The 24,512-nt window shown below is 39.7% G+C and overlaps 1 protein-coding gene across 5 annotated transcripts in view; it reads left to right on the forward strand.

The window, feature by feature from the left end:
* The window catches only part of BCAS3 (BCAS3 microtubule associated cell migration factor), a 577,971-nt gene that overhangs the window by 66,963 nt on the left and 486,496 nt on the right, over window positions 1-24,512 (forward strand). For all 5 annotated transcript variants that reach the window (XM_057536260.1, XM_007190268.2, XM_057536261.1 and 2 more), the window contains exon 7: window positions 15,022-15,094. In XM_057536260.1, the coding sequence (XP_057392243.1) occupies window positions 15,022-15,094 (73 nt within the window). The remainder of the gene's footprint in view (window positions 1-15,021; window positions 15,095-24,512) is intronic.

The following is a 24,512-nucleotide window of genomic DNA, read 5'->3' on the forward strand; positions in this document are numbered from 1 at the left end:
GCCTTTCATTTTTTGAAGGTTATATTTTTTTATTTCATGGTTTTCTGTAGTACCACTGCTTTCACAATTCCTAATAGTTAATGATGTTGAACTTCTTTCATGTTCTTATTTGAAATCCCTATATCCTCTTTGGTGATATATCTATTCATGTCTTTTGCCAATTACTGTTGAATTTGGAGAGTTTTTTACATATTCTGGCTTCGAGTCGTTTGTTGGATATATGATTTGAAAAATTTTTTTTTCTGTCCATGGCTTATCTCTTCATCACCTCAATTTAAATGAATTCCAATCAATCACTTTATTTTCAAATGAGAGGATTATTTCCTCAGGAGTATTTTGCCACAAATTAATAGGGATCCATCTACACATTATTAACTTTCATACTCTGTGTTTTTGGTTCTCATTTTTTGGATATTGTTATGTGGGGAAGTTGGTGCTTACTCAGCAAGAACTTTGTGTTCTTCAGCAAGATTTATTTCCCTGCGGTCTGTAAATCTTTTGAGGAACTGGACAAATCCCCAAAGTTTACTAGTTGATATAGTTGATCCCTGGGTGGCATAAAGGTTTTACATCTCTTTATAAGAGGATATAATTGCCTATCATGTGAAAACACTAACCCTAGCATTTTACCAGGCAGTAGGATTCTTTTGGATAGAATTGAGTGGTTTATGCATGCCTGTTGGGTGTATGCTGTAAGTAGCATACGGTTGTGTGGGCAGATAAACTATAGGTTATGTACATGTTAACACTTATTTATTGTAGAACTGCCTTGTGTCCAAAGTAGTTTTTTCTAGGCAGATATTGAATAAACATCTAAATATAATTTTTGTAGTATCCCTTTTGGTTAATACATTATTAGTGTTTTTAATCTGTCTTAATGCTTCCTTTTTTTAAAAAAAAATTTTATTTATTTATTTATTTTTGGCTGCATCGGGTCTTACTTGAGGCACACGGGATCTTTCATTGTGGTGTGCGGGCTCTTTGTGGTGCGCAGGCTTCTCTCTAGTTGTGGTGCATGGCTCTGTAGTTGCAGCGCACGGGCTCAGTAGTTGCGGCGTGTGGGCTTGGTTGCCCTGCGGCATGTGGGATCTTAGTTCCTTGACCAGAGATTGAACCCGCATCCCCTGCATTGGAAGGCGGATTCTTAACCACTGGACCACCGAGGAAGTCCCTAAACTGCTTGATATATTCTTGTAGGCTTGCTGAGGGTGTGCCAAGACCTATCAGTGTGTTAATAGGAGGAATCTCATTTAGCACCTAGTTTCAGGCTGATTGGAAGCCAGACCCCCAGGCAGGATCTGTATAGAAATATATACAGTCTTGTGGGTCACATTTGTAATTCCTACTGGCCTCCAGTCCAGGAGATCTGTAGGTGTTCCCTGGGTGACAGTTACAAAAATTGGGGCTCTAGACAGTTGTACAAGCTCCTTTCTGGAAGGTCTTTTAGAGCTGTAGCAAGGTCAAAGAAAAAGAGGGATGGGTGTCTCCCTGGGAGCACCTCCTTAGCTCCTGGGTGTGTGGGAAACCTGAAACCTGTCCCTCAGGCTGAAGCTCCAGGCTAAGTAAATAGGCCCCTTTCACAGGAAGACTGGGGTTGAATTTCTTTTGGTGTTCTGTGCAATGCCCTGGGGATGGTGGCCTGCCAAGAACTGTCTTTTCAATTGTTACAGTCCCCTAGAGCTCCGTAATGTCAGCCTCCTTGTCCAACAGAGAGGGCAATCAAGGGGTGGCCCTTGTGTGGATTGCACATGCCTGCTGGCTCTAGCAGGTCAGCTGGAGAGTGTAAGCGGTGAGGCTGGCCCCCCCGGCTTTCCAAATGCAGTGGGAAAATGTCTTGACCACACATGCCCATGGTTTCAGCAATGCAGCAGGACAGTGCCTTGCCTTTGTACCCCTACCAGCTTTGGTCTCGGAGTGGGAGAATGCCACATTGCTCATGCTTGTCCGCCTCAGCCAGGGAGTGGCTGAATGTAGCCCCGGAATTTAGCTAGGGAGCAGTGGAATGCCGTGTCTGTTCCTGCTTATCCACTCCCTCAGTAATGAGGAAGTGCTGCAGCCCCCTGAGCTTTCCTGCTTCATCAAGGCAGTGGTTGCCACCACTTTCCCCTGATTGTCTTAGCAAGATTGGAGGGAGGGTGCTGCCTCTGATCTAGCCCAGCTGTGCTAGCAGGGTACCAGGCGAGTGCAGTAATGGCATCCACCAGTGCCTCTCTCTCCAAGGGGAGGTTCTGCTGTGCCCCTGCCCCTCCAGCAGTTGCTTTTATTTTTACTTATTTTTAATTTATATTTTATTTATTGTTGCTGCACGCGGGCTTTCTCTAGTTGTGGTGAGCAGGGGCTACTCTTCGTTGTGGTGCGCAAGCTTCTCGTTGCAGTGGTTTCTCTTGTTGCGGAGCAGGGGCTCTAGGAATGCGGACTTCAGTAGTTGTGGTGCACAGGCTCAGTAGTTGTGGTGCGCAGGCTCAGTAGGTGTGGCTCGCAGGCTCTAGAGCTCAGGTTCAGTAGTTGTGGCGCACGAGCTTAGTTGCTCCACGGCATGTGGGATCTTCCCAGACCAGGGCTCGAACCCGTGTCCCCTGCATTGGCAGAAGGGTTCTTAACCACTGCACCACCAGGGAAGCCCTTGATGCGATTTTAAACGGGATTGTCTTCTTGCTTTCTCTTTTTGATAGTTTATAATTAGTGTATGAAAAGCAGTAGATCTAAAAAATTTTATTTATTTATTTATTTTGGCTGTGCTGGGTCTTAGTTGCGACATGCTGGATCTTTGTTGCGGCATGCAGACTTCTTAGTTGCGGCATGCAGACCTCTTAGTTGCGGCATGCGGACTCTTAGTTGTGGCATGCATTCAGGATTTAGCTCCCCAACCAGGGATGGAACCTGGGCCCCCTGCATTGGGAGCAAAGAGTCTTACCCACTGGACCACCAGGGAAGTCCCAATAGGTTTTTAAAATGTATTAATCTTGTATCCTGAAACTTTACCTAAGTCATTTATTAGTTCTAATAGTGGAGACTTCAGGGGGTTTTTATTTTTTATTTTTTTTTGGAATTTCACTTTATTTATTTTTTGGCTGTGTTGGGTTTTCGTTTCTGTGCGAGGGCTTTCTCCAGTTGTGGCAAGCGGGGGCTACTCTTCATCGCGGTGCGCGGGCCTCTCACTATCGCAGCCTCTCGTTGCGGAGCACAGGCTCCAGACGCGCAAGCTCAGTAGTTGTGGCGCACGGGCTTAGTTGCTCCGCGGCATGTGGGAAGGGTTTTCTATATATGGTATCATGTCATTTCAAATAGTGACAGTTTTACTCCTTCCCTTCCAAATTTGGATGCCATTTTTTTTTCTTTGTCTGATTGCTGTGGCTAGGACTTCCAATACTACATTAGACCGAAGAGGCGAGAATGGGCATCATTGTCTTGTTCCTGATGTTAGAGGGAAAACTTTCAGCTTTTCACCATTGAGCGTGATGTTAGCTGTGGGTTTGTCATAAATGGGCTTTATTATGTTCAGATATGTTCCCTCTATACCCACTTTGATGAAAGTTTTTACCATGAACAAATGTTGAATTTTGTCAAATGCTGCATCCCATAGAAAGCTATATTTCCATGTTCATTTGTCTCGAGGTATTTTCTGATCTCTTCGATTTCTTCATTGACCCATTGGTTTTTTAGTAGCATGTTGTTTCATTTTTCCCATTTTTCTTCCTGTAATTGCTTTCTAGTTTTATACCATTGTGGTTGGAAAAAATGCTTGATACAACTCCTATTCTCTGAATTTGTTGAGAGTTATTTTTGGTCTAACATGTGATCTGTTCTGGAGAACATACCATGTGTACTTGATAAGAATGTGTATTCTGATCTTTTGGGATGGAATGTCCTGTAGATATCTATTAAGATTAACTGGTCTAATGCATCATTTAAGACCATTGTTTCCTTCTTGATTTTCTGTATGGATGCTTCGTCCATTGATGTAAGTGAGGCGTTAAAGTCCCCTACTATTAATGTATTATTGCCAGTTTCTCCCTTTATGTCTGTTAATATTTGCTTTATATATTTAGGTGCTCCTGTATTAGGTGCATATATGTTAATGAGTATTATATCCTCTTCTTGCATCGATCACTTTATCATTAAATAATGCCCTTCTTTGTCATTTGTTATAGACTTTGTTATTAAGTCTATTTGGTCTGATATGAGTATTGGTACCCTCCCCCCCCCATAAAAATTTCTTTTTACGTCTCTTTGCTTTCAGTTTGTGTGTGTGTCTTTAGCTCTTTTAAGCAGAATATAGATGGGTCTTGGTTTTTTTTTAATCCAGTCATCCTCCCTGTGTCTTTTGATTGAAGCGTTTATTCCATTTACATTTAAAGTGATGTTTAAAAAAATTTATTTTATTTTTGGCTGCATTGGGTCTTCGTTGCTGCGCACGGGCTTTCTCTAGCTGCAGTGAGTGGGGACTACTCTTCGTTGTGGTGCGCAGGCTTCTCATTGCGGTGGCTTCTCTTGTTGCAGAGCATGGGCTCTAGGTGTGCGGGCTTCAGTAGTTGTGGCACATGGGCTCAGTAGTTGTGGCTCGCGGGCTCAGTAGTTGTGGCTCGCAGACTCTAGAGCACAGGCTCAGTAGTTGTGGCACACAGGCTTAGTTGCTCCACAGCATGTTGGATCTTCCTGGATCAGGGCTCGAACCTGTATCCCCTGCAATGGCAGGCAGATGTGTAACCATTGTGCCACCAGGGAAGCCCCAGTGATTTTTGATTTGTGTGTACTCATTGCCATTTTTTTAAAAATTTTATTTATTTATTTATTTATTATTTTATGGCTGTGTTGGTCTTCGTTTCTGTGCGAGGGCTTTCTCTAGTTGTGGCGAGCGGGGGCCACTCTTCATCGCGGTGCGCGGGCCTCTCACTGTCGCGGCCTCTCTTGTTGCGGAGCACAGGCTCCAGATGCGCAGGCTCAGTAATTGTGGCTCACGGGCCTAATTGCTCCACGGCATGTGGGATCTTCCCAGACCAGGGCTCGAAGCCGTGTCCCCTGCATTGGCAGGCAGATTCTCAACCACTGCACCACCAGGGAAGCCCTCATTGCCATTTTGTTCGCTGTATTCTGGTTGTTTCTGTAGTTCTTCTCTGTACTTTTCCTCTTCTTTTAGTTTCTTCCCTTATGGTTTGATGATTTTATTTTTTTAGTGGTATGCTTGTGTTCCTTTCTCTCTAGTTTTTTGTGTATTTATTGTACGTTTTTGATTTGTTAATACCATTGGGTTCATATATGTTAATCTTTAATTGTATCTCCTGTTTTAAACTGGTAATCGTTTAAGTTCTAACACATTCTAAAAGGTCTACATTTTAACTCCTCTCCCCCACATTTTGTGTTTTTGATATCGTATTTTACATCTTCATGTTTATCCCATTATCCTTTTTATTCTAATGCATATTAGAATGCATATTCCAACTTGTTTTTGCCAAAAACATAAAACCCCCAGAATGATGAAATGAGTAGGACAATAAACTCCTGTATACCTTTGCCCTAGACTAATTACTAATATTTTGGTCACATTTTAGCCCACCTCTATTCTTATCACTCTAATCAACCACTATTAATGTCATGCACACAGTTTATTTCCTTTGCCACTGAACAACTTTCTTATTTGCTTCAATTTTTTAATGCAAGTGTAATTTACAGTGGAGAAATGCAGAGATTTATCTGTTACAGTTTTGGGTTTTGACAAATACATACACTTATGTAAACCATACCTCTTTAAAGATTTTTTCTGTTACCCCAGAATGTTCTCACATGCCCTTTCCCAGTCATCCTTACCCCCTCGGAAGCATATACTGTTCCAACTTCTTTCACTTCAGAGAAGTAGTCTTCCCTTTTCTTGATGATGTTACATGTTATCAGTATATCTTTCCTTTTTATTGCTGAGTAGTGTTCCATTTTATGAATATATTTAATTATTCATTTTCCTGTTGGGTTGAATTTTTGAGCTATTATGAATAAAGCTGTTGTGAACTTTGTCATACAAGTCTTTATGTGTCATGGAGTTTGAGTTACCATTTGGGTGAGCTGAGACAGATAATCAATCGAATGTGTATAATATGAGGCTCTGTTAAGTGCTTTAAAGAAAAACAAAAGAGCGGAAGCATGATAGAGGGTGATCTTTCTGATTGGAAAATACTTTAGCAATGACCTAAAAAAAGTATGTAAGAGAACTATGGAGATGACTGGGGTATAACTTGATAATTCCAAGGAGATAGCAGAAAATGGAGCGTTCCTGAGGCAGGAGTGTGCTTGGCATATTCCAATGTGGGTGAGCAGGGTAGAGGGCTAGGTCAGAGAGATATTGATACCATGGTAGAAGAGCAAGAAAGGAGTTAAGGACATGAAGAGTGTTTTTTTTCTTACGAGGAAAGTAAATGAATGGATTCACAATACGACGGTTGCCAGCAACAATAATAACTGCATAAAGTTTATTGAGTTCTTACATGTTGCAGCACCTTGTTTAGTCCATTCCATATCTTATCTTTTTTAGACCTCACCACAATCCTATGTGAGGTATTGGCACTTATCTCCACTTTACAGATGAGAGAATTAAAGCACTAAGGGATTAGATACATTAGCCTTTATCAGTACATTTATTTATTTTCCAGCAGAGTTCTTCTTGGTCATAACTTTCTGACAGTAGATTTTTCAGTGAGCCAGGGTAGCAGAGGAACAAATCCTGGGCTGTCTTTCTGGTTCGCACGTGGTTTAGTACCACAATAACTTGGGAGAATTATTTAGCCTCTCAAAATCTCATTTTACTCCTTTGTCAATGTATGATTTGTACTTTGTGTTTGTTAAGGTCTGGTGAGTCAAATCTGTGCAAGAGCACAAGGGGCCTGATCCTTGAAGAGAAATAATGCGATGCCACTAAATATTAAGGGATACCTCACATGCTGAACATTTTAACTTATGGAGGAAGATAATAAAGCCAGCAATAATTTAAAAATGTTGTGTTTAACATTTTAAACTTTCTGAAGTCACCGTGGAGTCTAAAATGTATATGCATGTTTTGGATACTTGAGGCAGATGCAAAGATTTACTTGGTGTTCATGGTTTTTTTTTTTTTTGGCTGCGTTGAGTCTTTGTTGCTACGCGCAGGCTTTTCTCTGGTTGCGGCAAGCTGGGGCTACTCTTCGTTGCGGTGCTCTGGCTTCTCACTGCAGTGGCTTCTCTTGTTGCAGAGCATGGGCTCTAGGCGTGCGGGCTTCAGTAGTTGTGGCACGCGGGCTCTAGAGTGCAGACTCAGTAGTTGTGGCGCGTGGGCTTAGTTGTTCCATGGCACGTGGGATTTTCCCGGAGCAGGGCTCGAACCCGTGTTTCTTGCATTGGCAGGCGGATTCTTAACCAGTGCGCCACCTGGTGATCATGTTTTGATAAAACTTCAAGGCAATAAGATTTCTGTCCTGTTTTTCTTGTGGTTGGTTGATGGTACCTGCAGCCTATGTGTCTGTTTTCCCATTTCTCTCTCTTCATCTCATCTTCCACTTTATCTCTGTCTTCTTTGTCCTAAAAAAATTCCTCACATTTTTCTCTGTTTAGGTGAGAAATAAACATGAAGAGTATTCAGTTCATAATGGTGATTGTTTTGTAGCACAAAATAGAACATTGCGTAATAAAATAGAACTTTTTAGTGGGAAAATATCTACACAGAATCTAAAATTACACACAATAAAATGTATTGACTACAAACTGACGATGAAATCATACTTTCTAGCTAAAATTTAGATCTGCAAATATGACTACAACTTGAAGCTCACATTGAGAGAATCTATGATGAAAATAGGTTTGGACAACCTCATTGAATTAAGTATTTTCTAAAAGAATTATTTCAATAAAATAACAAATGGAATGGAAGACTTGGAAACAGTTTAACTGATAAAATGAATTAAATTGTTCAATGGAATCTTTCTGCAGAAGGCACTCTCAGTTAAAATTAGTGCCTACTTAATACATGTTTGTGTAAAATCTCTGTTTTCCAGTCATCCTCAACATCAAAAGAGTAGAGCTGGAATATCTTATTATCAGTTGGATGTTTATTTGCCTCTGGATACGATTTTGGATCTATACACAAGTGGTTTCTATTTGATATCTTGAAATCCTTAAGGCTGATCCATGAACTTAAACTCTTCAGTTAATGAGTTTACAATAGTGTGTATGATGGGGGTGTTATTCAACATTTTCTGACATGCAAACTGTCTTGAATTTTGTTGAGGGGGAGAGGAGTTGGTGACTTGGTGGGCAAGCCCATTTTCATTACTTTAATTGTGCGATTTATTAGGATTTTAAGCTTTTTATAAATGTTTTAGTGTTACAGGACAGAATTAAAAGGATTTAGAATAAAAGGAGTTTAACAAAAGGACTTTGCAACAGGATTGCAATAGTTTTTATATTTGATGGATTTAGCTAACGGCTTTTCATTTCAATCATCATGGTACATTCTGTTAAATGCTGTAGAACAGGTGTGCGTAACGTCATTCTCTCTATTGTACATGCAAATAAACACAATTTTATGTATAAAAAGTTAATCCTCTACAATTTGGAGGATTACATTATGGGAGGGTGATGACTCCGTTAGACATCTTGGAGAGTACATGCTATTTATATTGCAAGAAAAATCAGGTTAATAGCTACGGTGTTCGTGAGATTATAGAATTTTTATACCAACACTTTAAAAAATTGTATTTATTCAAACCATCCACAAAGAAATTATTTAAGGCAGAGTTAAGGTTTTGTTACATGGTTTTCCAACTTTGAAAAAATTTAATGTAGAGTGTGCCTCAAAGATATTTGAAGGATTTGTTATGGTTTGTTTGCTTACTGTAGATTCATCTTTTCTATTTACAAGGTTTTGGTAGTACAGTGGGGGCTTTTGGCTTTATGTTGTTCTTAAGTGAGGGCATTATTTTGTAGTTTAAATTTTTTGCTTGGTTACCTTTTCTGAATATCCATGACGCTTATCTTTAGTAAGCGTCAGGTGACTGACCTAGAGAACAGATTCGGTAGGAATGTTGTAACCCAGTAGGTCAGCGGAAACCAATGGAATTCTTCAATTCAGGTTTGAGAAACACAAAAACAATCAAACCATTCTTGCCAGTATTATTTGCATTTTAAAGACATGATGTATCATTCATCAAAATATCAAATTGGTGTGTATAATACAGGTACAAACCATAAAGACATTGTCAAAACACCAGGATGCAGAGGGAAAATAGGTATTGTTAAAGGTGAAGGTGAAATATGGAGGAGTGAAGAATTGGCCTTGTATAGCTGAAGTTCAATTATAATTAATTTGGAACATAAATGTTATGGGCTTTGGACCAGTTAATTTTTAACTTGTGCTTCACTGGAAAGTCATATTGTTAATTGTGAAATCTGATTTATTTGTTTAGCAGGGGTAAGAGCACACAATCCGTAGTAAATTAATGTTTGGTGAAGATGTAGACACTGATCTTTATAAGCTTCTCAAAATTTAAATTAGTTATGGAGAACTTTATTCATCAACACTGTGTTTATAGTTTTGGATCCTTTTTTTTATAGTTTTGATCTTTCTAAGGTGTGATAATACAGTCTGTTAGTGGATCATAGAACTTGTCTTAACCTATTTAGTATAATTATTATCACAATTTAAAAGTATATTTTGTCAGATCACAATCTAAATGTGTAACCATTAACCTGTCCTCCTCTGGATTAAACCTCATTATTTTTGGAGGGATCCATTAACGAGGATTATTAACATTAACATTACAGTTGCTCTTTACCATCTAGCAAAGAAATGAAACATTATTAAAAGAGAGCTGAAGTCCCCTGGCTACCTCTCCCGAATATTGTCTTCATCCTAAACCCCTAAGAGGACTATTCCTATCCTGAAATTGGTGTTTGTGTGTTTATGTCTTTAGCACTTAAGATAACTAAATATCTGTCTATACATCTAACTACACACACTTGTTCAAGCACACAACTTGTACCTTTTTCAAAATTGTGGTAAAAATCACATAACATAAAATTTAACGTCTTTAGGGCTTCCCTGGTGACGCAGTGGTTAAGAGTCCGCTTGCCAATGCAGGGGACACGGGTTAGAGCCCTGGTCCGGAAAGATTCCACGTGTCATGGAACAGCTAAGCCCGTGTGCCACAACTACTGAGCCTGCGCTCTAGAGCCCGCGAGCCACAATTACTGAAGCCTGTGCGCTTGAAGCCTGTGCGCTTGGAGCCTGTGCTCTGCAACAAGAGAAGCCACCACAGTAAGAAGCCCGTGCACCACAACGAAGAGTATCCCCCCGCTCACCGCAACTAAAGAAAGCCCGCATGCAGCAGCAAAGACCCAAGGCAGCCAAACATAAAGAAAAAAAAAATTACCATCTTTAAATCTTTACAAACTTTTTTTTTCCTGCCCAGCCATGCTGTGCAGCATGCAGGATCTTAGTTCCCTGACCAGGGATTGAACCTGTGTCCCGTGGTCCCATGAAGTGGAAGCACAGAGCCCTAACCATTGGACTGCCAGGGAATTCCCGACAAACTTTTAATTGTACCGCTTGGCAGTGTTAAGTGCATTCAAAGAACTCTGTACGCATTGAACACCAGCTCTCCATTTCTCTCCATCACTAGTCCCTGGTAATCACCTTTTTCTTTCTGTTTCTAGGAATTTGACTACTTTAGATTCCCCATACAAGTGGAATAATAGAGTATTTGTCTTTTTGTGAATAGTGTATTTCATTTAGCATAATGTCCTCAAGATTCATCTGTGTGTAGCATGTGACAGGATTTCCTTTTTAATATATACATTTTCTTTATCCAGTCATCATTTGATGGACATTTGTATTGCTGCCACCTTTTGCTATTGTGAATGATTCTTTAGTGAACATGGGTGTTCAAGAGCTTGCTACATCTTTTTAAAATTAATATTTTAAGAGCATTTTTTAGTTACCAAAATTGAGCAGAAAGTACAGAGAGTTGCTGTGTATCTCCTGACCCCTCACATCTCACAACTTCCCCCACTATTCATACCCTGCACCACAGAGGTACCCACACTGACATCATTATCACCCAAAGTCCACAATTCTCATTAGGGTTCCCTGTTGGTGTTGTACATTCAGCTGGTTTTGACAAATGCATAAGGACATGTATCTACCATTGTAGTGTCCAAACAGAATAGTTTTCCTGCCCTAAGCATCCTCTGTGCTCTACTTACTCATGCCTCCCTCCTTCTTAACCCCTGAAGACCCCTCATCTTTTTACTGTCTCAGTATTAAAAACTGTCTTTTGCCTTTTCCAGAGCCATTCAGTATGTATTTGTTTCCCCCATGTTTTTTCATGGCTTGATAGCTCATTTCATTTTAGTCCTGAGTCATATTCCGTTGTCTGGAGGTACCACAGTTTATTTATCCACTCATCTACTGAAGGGCATCTTGATTGCTTCCAAGTTTTGGCAACTGGGAACAAAGCTGATATAAATGTCCATGTGCAGGTTTTTGTGTAAACAAAGTCTTCAACTCCTTTGGGTAAATACCAAGGAGCATGATTGCTGGATCTTGTAGTAAGAGTATGTTTAGTTTAGTAAGAAACTGCCACACTGTCTTACAATGTGGCTGTACCGTTTTGCATTCCCTCTAGTGACGGTTGAGAGTTCTTGTTGGTCTGAATCCTTGCCAGCATCTGGTATTGTCGTTGTTTTACATTTTGGCTGGTCTAGTATGTGTGGAGTGGTATCTTATTGTTGTTTTGATTTGAATTTCCCTGATGACCTGTGATGTGGAGCATCTTTTTTTTTTTTTTAATTTTTTATTTATTTATTTATTTTTTATTTATGGCTGTGTTGGGTCTTCATTTCTGTGCGAGGGCTTTCTCTAGTTGCGGTGAGCGGGGGCCACTCTTCATCACGGTGCGCGGGCATCTCACTGTCGCGGCCTCTCTTGTTGCGGAGCACAGGCTCCAGACGCGCAGGCTCAGTAGTTGTGGCTCACGGGCCCAGTTGCTCCGCGGCATGTGGGATCTTCCCAGACCAGGGCTCGAACCCATGTCCCCTGTATTGGCAGGCAGATTTTCAACCACTGCGCCACCAGGGAAGCCCCGACATATGTACCTTTTTAAAGAGCATAAACGAAATTACATAATATTAAAAGTAAATATTTATCCTCTTTATTCTATCTTCCATTATAAAAAAAACCTGCCTTCTGAAATATTACATATTTACCAGAAAGTTGCAAAAATACTACAGACAGGTCTTGTGCACCTTCTGCCCAGCTGGTTACATCTTATATACAATATAAAAACCAGGAAACTGACTTTGGTGGAATGTATGCACATAGTTCCATGTCATTTTATCACATGTGTAGATTCATGTACCCACTACCATAATCAAGATACAGATCTATTTCATCACTACAGTAATCTCCCTCACACCATCTCCGTCCACCATCCCTAACCTTTGGGAATTTATCAGTCTGTTTTCCATCTCTGTACTAATTTTGTCATTTCAAGAGTATTACGTAAATGGACTTACACAGTATTGCTTTTTCACTTAGCACAAGTTTGTTGAGGTGTATCCAAGATGTTTAGTGTATCAATAGTTAGTTCCTTCTTACTACTGATTAATATTTCATTGTGTGGAGGTAAAATTCATCTGCTGAAGGACATCAGGGATGATTTCACTTATTTTGCTGTTTAAAATAAATCTACTATGAAATTTGTGTACAAGTTTGTGTGGGTGTAGTTTTTATTTTTCTGGGATAAATGCCCAGTAGTATGATTGCTGGGATATATGGTAAGTGTATGTTTAGGTTTTTTGTTTCTGCTCTTTTAAGGAAACTGCCACACTTTTTTCTAAAGGGGCTGTACTATTTTATATTTCCACCAGGAATGTGTGAAAGATCTAAGTTCTCTGCATTTTTGTCAGCATTTGCTTTTCACATTTCCCTGGTAACGAATGTTGTTGAAAACCTTTTCATTTGCATATCTGCTTTCCATATCTTATTTTCAGTGAAATATCTCATGTCTTTTGCCCATTTAAAGTTGGATTTTTGTTTTTTAGTTTTGAGTATGTTGAGATTATTTCATATATTCTAGATGGGTCCTTTGTCAAATATGTGTTTTACAAGTATTTTTTCCAATGTGTAGCTTGTTTTTAATTTTAATTATAGCCAAGTTATTGCTTTTTTCGATCTCATGGATCATATTTTCTGGTGTCATGTCTGAGACCTCTTCACCAGACCCTAGGTCCTGCGATTTTCTTTTGTTTTCTTCTAAAAGTTATATAGTTTTACATTTTAATCTCTGATCCATGTTGAGTTAATTTTAGGTAAGGTGTTTTATTTCCAGTTTTATTCTTTTCCTATGGGTATGCAGTTGCTCCAGGACCATTTGTTGAAATGGTCAAATGGTCTTACTCCGCTTAATTGCCTTTACACCTCTTTCAAAAATCAGTTGACCATATTTGTTTGGGTCTATTTCTGGATTGTCTTCTGTTCCATTAATCTGTGCATCTTCTGTCAACTTTATATATCCGTTTACTTAGATTGTCTTTCATTTCCTGCCTCAGCATTTTGTAGTTTTCAGTATCTAAGTCCTGTATATATTTTTTAGATTTATACCTGAGTATTTAATGTTCTTTTGAGCAGTTATAAATGGTATTATATTTTTAATCTATAATTCTGTAATTCTGTATGCTTGTTGCTAGTATATAGAAATACGGTTGATATTTTGTATGTTGATCTTGACTCTGGTGACCTTGCTGAGCTAACTCACTAGCTCTAGAAGTTTTTGTTGTTGTTGATTCCTTGGGATTTTCAATGTATCAATCATGTTATCTGCAAATAGGGAGTTTTATTTCTTCCTTTGTTATCTGTATGACTTTTTCCCCCCTTTCTTTTCTGCTTCGTTGCCTTGTCTAGAACTTCCAGTACTATGCTGAATAGCAGTGGTGAGAGTGGAGTCCTTGCCTCGTTCTTGCAAAATTCTTGTTTGTCCTTGTTTGTTCTGTGAAAAATTTTGAAACATTTCATGGATTCTTTCCTCCTCTGTTTTTCTCTTTTCTCTCTTTTTGGAATTCCTACCTACGTACTGGAACTTTGAGACTGTCCTTTAACATTTCTCTTGTGTATGTGTTTGTGTGTGTGTATAAATTAATGCTGTTTTTCTTTTTTGTTTTTGGTGTTTTTGCTGTGTTCTCTAGGAAATTTTCTCTGATGCTTGTGTTGAGTTTTTAAATAATATCTACCTTGTTTTTAACTTCTCAGAGCTCTTTTATTTTCTAAGCGTCAGTTTTTCATTGCATTCTTATATTGTTTCATGCCTGAAATATCTTCTCATATTTTTAAAATTATTAATGATGGTTTCAAAATTTTTGAAACTTTCTTCCTGTAGAGAGTTAACCACTTTTCCAGGTGCTTGTACCTGTTTGTAAGCAGCAAACTAAAAGGCTGATTGCAAGCAATGTGTATGTGTTTGCCAACCTCTAACTTTATTGAGGGTGCTGTGGTTGTGCTGTTTCTTGGAGCTCTCTGGTTGACAGTGTCTTTCAGTCTTTCTCCACGGACTGGCTGATTTTATTTTTTCCTAATACATTGCTATTCATTTTGCTAGTCTTTTTTCAGGATTTTGCATTGTTGTGTATTGAGAATGGCCTGAAATTTTGAAGTTTTTAAAGTTTCTGTTGCGACCTTCTTTTATTTAGTTTTGAAATCAAGGTTATACAACTCTTAGGTAATTAGTTGGTGGAATTGGGGGTGGTTTTCTGATTTCATGGTGAATGTGTATAAGATTGACGTTGTTAATTTTAAAAACAGGTTTTTAAATGTTGGTTCAATTTCAAAAATAGTTATAAGTTTATTTATAGCTCTTCTAGTTTTTGTTCAGCTGTATAAATATATCAATTTAAATGAATGTTTTGCTATCTCTTTAGCTGTAAATGTTTTGAGAGAATGAAAATAATGGGAAATATACAAGAATACTTCTCAAAGTTTTATTTTACATTTTATTTCATGTTCCTTATCAGGTGCTCCAAAGTGTGACAACTTCGCTGAAAAAAGGCCCCTCCTTGGTGTTTGTAAGAGCACTGGATCTTCTGGGTAAGGAATTAAAAAAAATTTCTTTGAACCGCTATTAAAATTTTGTATTATTTCAGCGGGGGAACTTTGATGTCTTCAAATCTTTGTTTACCATAAGAGTATGCTCTTACAAGACAGATGGGAAAGGAAATAAAAACATATTTAGGGTTTTTGTCACTCAGTCCTTGTGATTTTTCTGCTCACTGTTTTCTCAAACGTAGGGTGATAGCAAAACATGAAAGCAAGCCAGAAGTCCATCAGAATTCAGTCTTGAAATAAAAGATTAGCATCATTAAGAAAAATGTGTTTCAGTTTATGTGTTTATTTAGTGTTTATAATGGCCTCCTACAGTGGATTAGAACTTACTGTTAAGTCGTCGTGGTCGTCGTCATCTTCGTCATCATCGTCACCATCATCATCATCATCATCATCACCATCATCATCATCACCACCACCACCACCATCATTAACATTTACTGTTGTTGTAGCATGTGCCTGACATGGTTCTAAAGGCATTCCATGAATTTTCTCTTTCATTTCTTTCAGCAATACTATGAAATAGATACTGTTCTTAGTCCCATTTTGCAGTTTAGAAAAACTCAGGCGCTGAATTCACACAGTGGAGCTGTGGATTCAAACCCAAGCAAGCATTCTCTTAATTCCATGCTGGTTACATTTGTGACCATGAGAGGACAATGGACAAAGATGATTAATGGTTATCACTCAGGAAGTCAGATTTTCCCCTACTTTCTCTGTATAGTAAATGAGAATATATGCTTCTTAATGGCTTATAGTGATTTAGTTATCAGGTTTGTCGTGACCTTTTCACTATGTAATTCCAATTCAACCGCTGGTAAAATTGCAATGGCCTATACAAACCATGTAATTGAAAGTTACTGGGTAGGCAGTCCAGGGCTAGTGAAGTGTTTCTGTGATGTGTCATTAATGACCTAGGTTCTTTCCATTTCTAGTTTTGACATCTTTTAGAATATGACCCCTTCCCCTAATGATCTCAAGAAGGCTACTGTCTTTTCAGTTAGTGCCTCTCCTCCACTTGAACTCCTAGCTACAAGGTAAGCAGGGATATGATTATGGGTTTGTTAGTAAGGTAGAGGATCAAAATGAGTATTAGGCTTGGCAACCAGTAGTCCCTGCCTTGTGCTTTCAGCTGATAGTGTACACTCTAGGTCATGGATGCAGTGCAGAAGGGAAGAATGTGCTAGTGGTGTTACATGATTAGGTCTTGGAATCTTAATCGTTGCTTTCTGGGGAAATGGTTTGACTACATGCATTACAAGGCAGTTTTCTTCCAGTGTAAATTTTTGGGTTGAAGTGGGCAAAAATTTACTTTGTACTCATCACTCTGCCAGGTATGGGATGAGGATACAAAGCATGAAAACCTAATTCCTTGTCCCAAAGACTTAAGGATGCTGCTGAAAACAAAAACATAGCACACAGAAAATGATTGTGATATAATGATGTGTAATAGGAATTCAAAGAAGGTAGAGATCAGTGTGCATGGATTAATGGGAGATGGCCTCATGAGGAAGACACAGCATATGCTGGATCTAAAGGAATAAGAAGGTTTGGCAGTACATGTAGAAGACTAAGGACTTCCAAAGTAGGTTATAAAGCTATAGAAGGGGGACAGAAACTGGTATAAATATACTTAGGAAAGATGGAGGTTTGTGACTCAGAATGAAGTCCATCTGCAAAACAAGTAATAACAACCATTTCAGTGCTCTAGAACTCAACCAAAGGCTTCCAACAATGTAGAAAGTGTTTATGTTGGAGAAACTGGTAAATATTAAGCCATAACAGTGGGAATCTGTCACATTCATGCCCGGAAGCTGCTCCCGTCACACTCCACCCTTTCCTCTTCCAACTTGGTTGATTTTCCAGGGTGTGCAATGTCATGACCATGCCCAGCAGCATGGTCTTGGGGTCATGAGAGTTGTGCAGGCCCATGGCTCTTTTAGCCTAAAGTCATGGTTAGCTGAGGCTTCATGTAGGTGCAGAGGAGCCATGAAAGCATCCAGGGAAAGCTAAAATCTGGAAGACTTGAAAATGTCTGCCTGTTGAACATGTTCCTCTACCCACACATAGATCCTTTTGGAAAGGATGACAACCTTTATTGACTTAGGGTATTTGAGCAAATTCTCTGTCGAATCTTTGGCTAAGTCACTAAGCTACTTAGACACAGGGGCAACCCCCAGGCAAGCAGGCTTTAAAATGAAAACAAGAATTAAAGAAAAGTAAAACTCAGCAGAGGCATTAGTAACTGCACATTGTGGAGGAAGAGAGATTTCCAGAATTCTTATACTATTTTATATAACATGTCTAGTTTTCAACATAAAATTATGATACATACCAAGAAATAGGAAAGTGTGATATATTGAGGAAAGTAGGCGATAGAAAGTGTTCCTGATTGTTTCCAATGTTAAAATTTGTAGACAGGGCTTTTAAAGCCGTTATTCTACATATGTTCTAAGAACTAAATGAACCGTTTCTGGAATGACAGGAAAGTATGATAACAGTGACTGAAAAAATAGAGAATCTCAATAAGAAATTAGAAATTGTAGAAAAACCAAATGGAAATTCTGGAGTTGAAGAGAAAAAAGGTGAAATAAACTCTCTGGAAGAACACAACACCATATTCAAGTCAGCACAAGTATCAGGGAATGGGTGTGTTGACAAGCGAGCTGAAAGGGAATGGGAACCACACAGAAGAGGGGAAACACCTGTGGTGAAAGAAAACCTTGTTGATTTCACTCTTCCTAGTGTTTAGGTCCCTGTAATTCAGGCGCACCCAGTCCTGTTGAAGCCCCACAAAAAGATGTGTTTACGGAAGGTGCTCAGCTACCTACTGGGTTTGGTTTGCAGGTTTTGAAAGATTTCCCATTCCTTAGCAACCCTGCTTAACTGTATGATTAAGGAGATTGTTTTTATTTTTACAGGATTCATTTATTGAGGTATCACTTTATCAAAAAATAAGACACAAAAGGAAGGGTAAGGTGATAACATATAGTAGGTGATGAGATCATTTATTGAGGGATGACCATGATGGTATGCAGGTTATATTAGTCAGGGTTCTCTGGAGAATCAGAACCAGTGGGATGTGGGATGTATGTGTGTGGGGAGGGAGGGAGTGGGGGATTGATTTTAAGAAATTGTCTCACATGATTGTGAGGGCTGCAGATCCAAAATCTGGAGACTGAGGGAACAGTTACAATTTCATTCCAAAGACAGAATTCCCTCTTCCTCCAAGGAAGTCAGTGTTTTAAAATTTTATTAGAACTTTGAACTGATTGGATGAGTCCCACTCACATTATGAAGCATAATCTGCTTTACTCAAACTGCTGATTGAAATGGTAGTCTTATATAAAAAATACTTTCAGAGAAACATCTAGAATAATATTTGACCAAATCTGGTTATTGTGGCCTAGCCAAGTTGACACATTAATCACCATAGGGGCGATGAATATAGTTCTGATTAAAATAGCATTTGCGGAACTTCCCTGGTGGCGCAGTGGTTAAGAATCCGCCTGCCAATGCAGGGGACACAGGTTTGAGCCCTGGTCTGGGAAGATCCCACATGCTGCGGAACAATTAGGCCCGTGTGCTGAAACTGCTGAACCTGCAGTCTAGAGCTCGTGAACCACAACTGCTGAGCCTGTGTGCCTAGAGCCCGTGCTCCACAACAAGAGAAGCCACCGCAATGAGAAGCCCGCACACCGCAACGAAGAGTAGCCCCCGCTCGCCATAACTAGAGAAAGACCATGGGCAGCAACGAAGACCCAATGCAGCATCCCCCGCCCCCCCCCCCCCCCCAAATAGCATTTGCTGGGCTTCCCTGGTGGCGTAGTGGTTGGGAATCCGCCTGCCAAGGCAGGGGACATGGGTTCAAGCCCTTGTCTGGGAAGATCCCACATGCCGTGGAGCAACTAAGCCTGTGCGCCACAACTGCTGAGCCTGTGCTCTAGAGCCCACGAGCCACAACTGCTGGGCCCATGTGCCACAACTACTGAAGCCCATGCACTGCAACGAAGAGTGGCCCCAGCTTGCCGCAACTAAAGAAAGCCCGTGCACAGCAACGAAGACCCAACGCAGCCAAAAATAAATAAATAAATTTATAAAAAAAAATAGCATTTACCTATTTCAAAAAAGTCTATTGTAGGCACTCATTTCCCCTGTCCCATTTCTGCTCCTTAAATTAATTTATTGCATAGTTGGAGAATCATTCTGGAAAGAGACTGCTATATGTCTGTATCATTTGCTGGGTTGTTTTAAGAATGGTTATTGATAAATAAATGCAAAGATATTTCCTTCTTGTTTTTTTTTGTTTTGTTTTTTTGTTTTGTTTGCTTTTTTCTTTTGGCTGCACTGGGTCTTCGTTGCTGCGTGGGCTTTCTCTAGCTGTGGTGAGCGGGGGCTACTCTTCGTTGTGGTGCGCAGACTTCTCATTGCAGTGGCCTCTCTTGTTGCGGAACACAGGCTCTAGGAGCGCAGGCTTCAGTAGTTGCAGCACGTGGGCCCTCTGGTGTGCGGGCTTGAGTAGTTGTGGCTCACGGCTCTAGGTCGCATGGGCTTCAGTTGTGGTGTGCAGGCTCAGTAGTTGTGGCTCGTGGGCTCTAGAGCGCAGGCTCAGTAGTTATGGCACACGGGCTTGGTTGCTCCACAGCATGTGGGATCTTCTGGGCTCGAACCTGTGTCCTCTGCATTGGCAGGCTAATTCTTAACCACTGTGCCACCAGGGAAGTCCTCCTTGGTCTTAACCACAGTGCCTTCTAACTAACAGGCTCTCAAAAATATTTATTTTTTGCTAAATGAATTTTAGTAAGCTTGCTATACAGTCATACTAGTCCTTTATTTGAATATTAGTAACACTTTTTTGTGGTTGAGAAAATGTCTTAATCTGAGGAACCACATGTCCTGAACCTGGGTGTTGATGTCTTCTTCAGAGCCTGTGGTGCACAAAATTTTAGGACCCCCTTCACCCTTTGGAGACGTACAAGACACGTCTGTTGCCGTTCATTTCTGTGGCAAATGCTTTATTGAGCACAAGGTGCTTTGGACACTGTCAGTTGCTTATAATCACGATTAATACCACTTAGTTCTTCTTAAGAAAGTTCAGTAAAATTTCCTTTTGATGTATAAATTTTCATATTTATATTAAATTTATATTTAAATTTATAATAACTTTTCAAAGAAAGGGGGGGGAATTGCTATGGAAATAATCCCAGTCCTTCCTCATTTTTTATCCTTTAGGTATACACACGTTACACTTAGCCCACAGTTTTTAATACTGGCTCTTACTGCATTCATGACAGTCATTAAAATGCCATTTTTTTTTCTTTTTTAATTTGGACACAAAGGCAGACAGACATTTGCGTTTTTTTTTTTTAAATTAATAGCTACTCTATTTATTTATTTATTTGTTTGTTTGTTTTAGCTGTGTTGGGTCTTCGTTTCGTGCGAGGGCTTTCTCTAGTTGTGGCAAGTGGGGGCCACTCTTCATCGTGGTGCGGGGGCCACTCTTCATCGCGGTGCGCGGGCCTCTCACTATTGCTGCCCCTCCCGTTGCGGGGCACAGGCTCCAGACGCACAGGCTCAGCAGTTGTGGCTCACGGGCCCAGTTGCTCCGCGGCATGTGGGATCTTCCCAGACCAGGGCTCGAACCCGTGTCCCCTGCATTAGCAGGCAGATTCTAAACCACTGTGCCACCAGGGAAGCCCCATTTATTTTTATATTCTAGTGATGTTGTCTTTCTTTCTTTGTGTGTATGTGTCTATGTAGAGAGAAAGAGAGAGGGAGAGGGAGAAGGGGAGAGAGAGAGACAGATCCACTGTTCCATGATCATTCCAGACAAGCCATTTCAGTGCTTGGTGGGAGATAATGTTTATTGTGCTACTGATCCAGGGATTAAGTCAGTGCCTTGTGTAATAATTTGAGGGAGGGAGGAGAAGTATGGACAGTATACTAAGGAATATACACTTTCTTAGGAAATGAAAGTTCATTGTGTATTACATGCTAAACTGTTCCAGTAATGCAGTTTTTTGTGGTTAGGATTTTGTTGGGTATTATGAATAATTGCAAAAGAGTAACGTTATTGAACAGCTGACTGCAGACCTTGAAGAATGTTTAATCCAATATAATATCATCACGTTATACATGTTATTGGAGTGAAGATGTGATCTTTACATAGAGAGAATCATAGAATACTGGCAGTGGAAAGAACTTTGAAATCATATAAGATATATGCTACAGATAAAGGAAGTCTTATCCAGAGACTCATATCATATATCCATTTGGTGGTGGGAAATTTCCCTCAGAAACAGACTTACAGATACAGAGAACAAACCAGTGATTACCAGAGGGGAGCAGGGCGGGAGAAGCGGTGAAATAGGTGAAGGGGATTAAGAGGTACAAACTACCAGTTGTAAAATAAATAAGATCCAGGGATGTAATATACAACACAGAATATAGTCCAGATTTTATAATAACTTTGTATGGTGTATAATCTGTAAAAGTATTGAACCACTGTGTTGTACACCTGAAACTAATATTGAAAGTCAACTGTGCTTCAATTAAAAGAGTGAGAGGGACTTCCCTGGTGGTCCAGTGGCTAAGACTCTGCGCTCCCAGTGCAGGGGGCCCAGGTTCAATCCCTGGTCAGGGAACTAGATCCCACATGCCGCAACTAAGAGTTTGCATGCCTCAACTAAAGATTCTGCGCACTGCAACGGAAAAGATCCTGCGTGCTGCAACGAAGATCCCACACATGGCAACGAAGATCTCACACGTGGCCACGAAGATCCCGCGTGCCACAACTACGACCTGACGCAGCCAAATAAATAAATAAATATTAAAATAAAATAAAATGCAAGTGCGAGAAAATTTCTTTATTTCAATTTGTTAGGAATCCCTTATCTCTTATTAAATAAGCACTCTATGGCCATATTTCCAAGATTGAATTTTAATACTAAGAGAGATTAAAATTTTGGCAATCAAAGACATCTTAAATTTACCTTGAAAAAAGCTAATTAATTTTAATAGCTGCATAGGAATGAAGACTTAATTTCAAAATTAAGGACTGTTCATTAAATATGATACAGTTAGTTCACAGTATTAATAGTTTTGCAGTTTGTTACCAATTGCTAAAAAAGGTCATTTTGGATTGACAGAGTTCTGTGGGACTGGTGTTTTATTTATTTATTTATTTGTATTTATTTATTTATTTATTTATTTTCTTGAAGTATAGTTATGTACAATGTGCCATTCTCTGCTGTACAGCACAGAGACTCAGTTATACACATATAGACATTCTTAGGGCTGGTGTTTGGTAGCCACTGATCTAAAGCAGCAGTTATTTAGGTGGAGGTTAAGCACAGTTTCACTGTCCTGAAGTGTTGCTGAAGAGAGTTTATTTCACCTTGTGTCTAAAATAAATAAGGGTTATGTTAAATAGAACTAGAAGGGAGGTTGCTTGGGATACTAAGTATCTGACATTTCTTCTTGTTATGAAATGTCACAGAGCTGTTACATACGATGCCCTTGTTTTAACTGATTTTCATCCTGTTGTGTTGTGAGGTCTGATGGAATCACAGTTTGGGCTGGCATTACTTGTGCAGATACAAAAAAGAGATTTATGCCATTCTTCCGGTCTTTGGTGCTCTAACACATGAGCTTTTTGAGCAATTCCTTGGCCTTCCTTCAAGTACCCAGTCTTTCACTTGTTCATCTCAGTGGTCTTTTACATTTCTGTGGGTGTTCTGCGTTTTCTTCTAGCTCTCTGCATGGCCTTGTGACTCTCTTCACTGCTTTCAAAGACTGGGCTTTTACATCTTTGATATACCATTTATGCTGAAAGCTGCCACCCTGGCACAGAGGTTTTTAATGAGATGTGTCAGGATACTGGGGTATCCAATATCATGGATTGTTCATGGACCTCTTGACTTTAGTATTGTCTTAGAACCACCAGAGCCCTCAGAGCATGATAGAGCACACCCTGTTGATCTGATTATGGATGTAATAAAACCTTAAGGAAATAAGATGACATTACTGTAACAGGTAAAAGTTGTTTTTTTATGTATTTATTTAAAAATATAGTATCTAAACTATGGACACCACTTAGTGGTGTGTTGTAAGATTGTTTTTATAGACATTGTTGTATATTTCCTTGTGAGCCTGAAATTGGTACAAATTTCAAATGGCCCACCAAAATGGTTATATGTAGGTGACTAAACCAAAGGAATCCTGGTTTAATTTTTTGAAGAACTGCGTTTCTTGCTATTACGTGATATTTGTATTCCTGAAAACCTGTACTGTTAGGGTCCTAGCTAGGAATAGAAGATATACTCAAATTGGGTAATATGAGGAGAGTTTAAATAAAGTGAATAGGAGCTGAGACCTTTTACCATTTCTAAGCAAGGGGTGAGAGCCATTAGCAGAACCTCCAATGAGAGCCCTATCAGGATGGTTACCTGACAGGAGCTGTGGCCTCTGGTGGAGAGATTCGGTCCATCTGCAATAACCTGACAGCAGAGCAGCCAGGGCTGTCCCCGCCCTACTGTCATTTCTCCAGATGGCTCTCTCAGGCTGAACCCAGCCAGAAGCTGGAGGTTCTGAAGGTTCAGGGAGCCCATGGATGCAATCCGTTTGATACGTGCCAGCCTCCCAAGGCAGGGAGCCGGGTGCCTTGAAAGCAGAGTGTATTTACAGGGGCAGCATGCTTATATTCTGCAAAATTTCACCCTAAAACTGAGGTTATGGGGGAAACCGATACGGAGAAAGTTTATACAATGTTGTAATCAGAGCAGTAGTCCTGATTAAAATTTAAAAAGGAATGTTAATTTAAAAATGACTAGTAAATATGGAATTTTACCTTAAAAAGAAGGTCAAGGAGCCTTGATGGAATGGGGGTATAAGAAAGAGTTGAGACTGTTACGTTAGAGCGGTAAGAACAAAATGGACAAAGACCAGGTGGAAATAAGCTATAACATTTCTTGTTGCCTAAGCACATGGTCAAACTGAGCCATGACAAACCTGGTCCCTCCTGGTTTTCTGTATTCGACTGAGCTAGTGAACTCTGTGTTCAAAATATACTTTGTATGTTGTATTGTAACACGAACGACTAAGTGCTGTCAATTTTATTAATACCACTTCCTTTATTAATACTACTGATGTCACTCATTCAGAATCATAAATTTTAGCAGACTCTGATGTGTTTGTGTGTGTATACACTTTTAACAGCTTTACGAGGTGTAATTGACATGCAATAAACTATATATTCTTTTTTTAAAAATAAATTTATTTATTTATTTATTTTTGGCTGCGTTGGGTCTTCGGTGCTGTGCTCAGGCTTTCTTTAGTTGCGGCGAGCAGGGGCTACGCTTTGTTGCTGTGCGTGGGCTTCTCATTGCGGTGGCTTCTCTCGCTG

This window comes from Balaenoptera acutorostrata, chromosome 20 (genome assembly GCF_949987535.1).
Source record: "Balaenoptera acutorostrata chromosome 20, mBalAcu1.1, whole genome shotgun sequence".
Lineage (NCBI taxonomy): Eukaryota > Metazoa > Chordata > Mammalia > Artiodactyla > Balaenopteridae > Balaenoptera > Balaenoptera acutorostrata.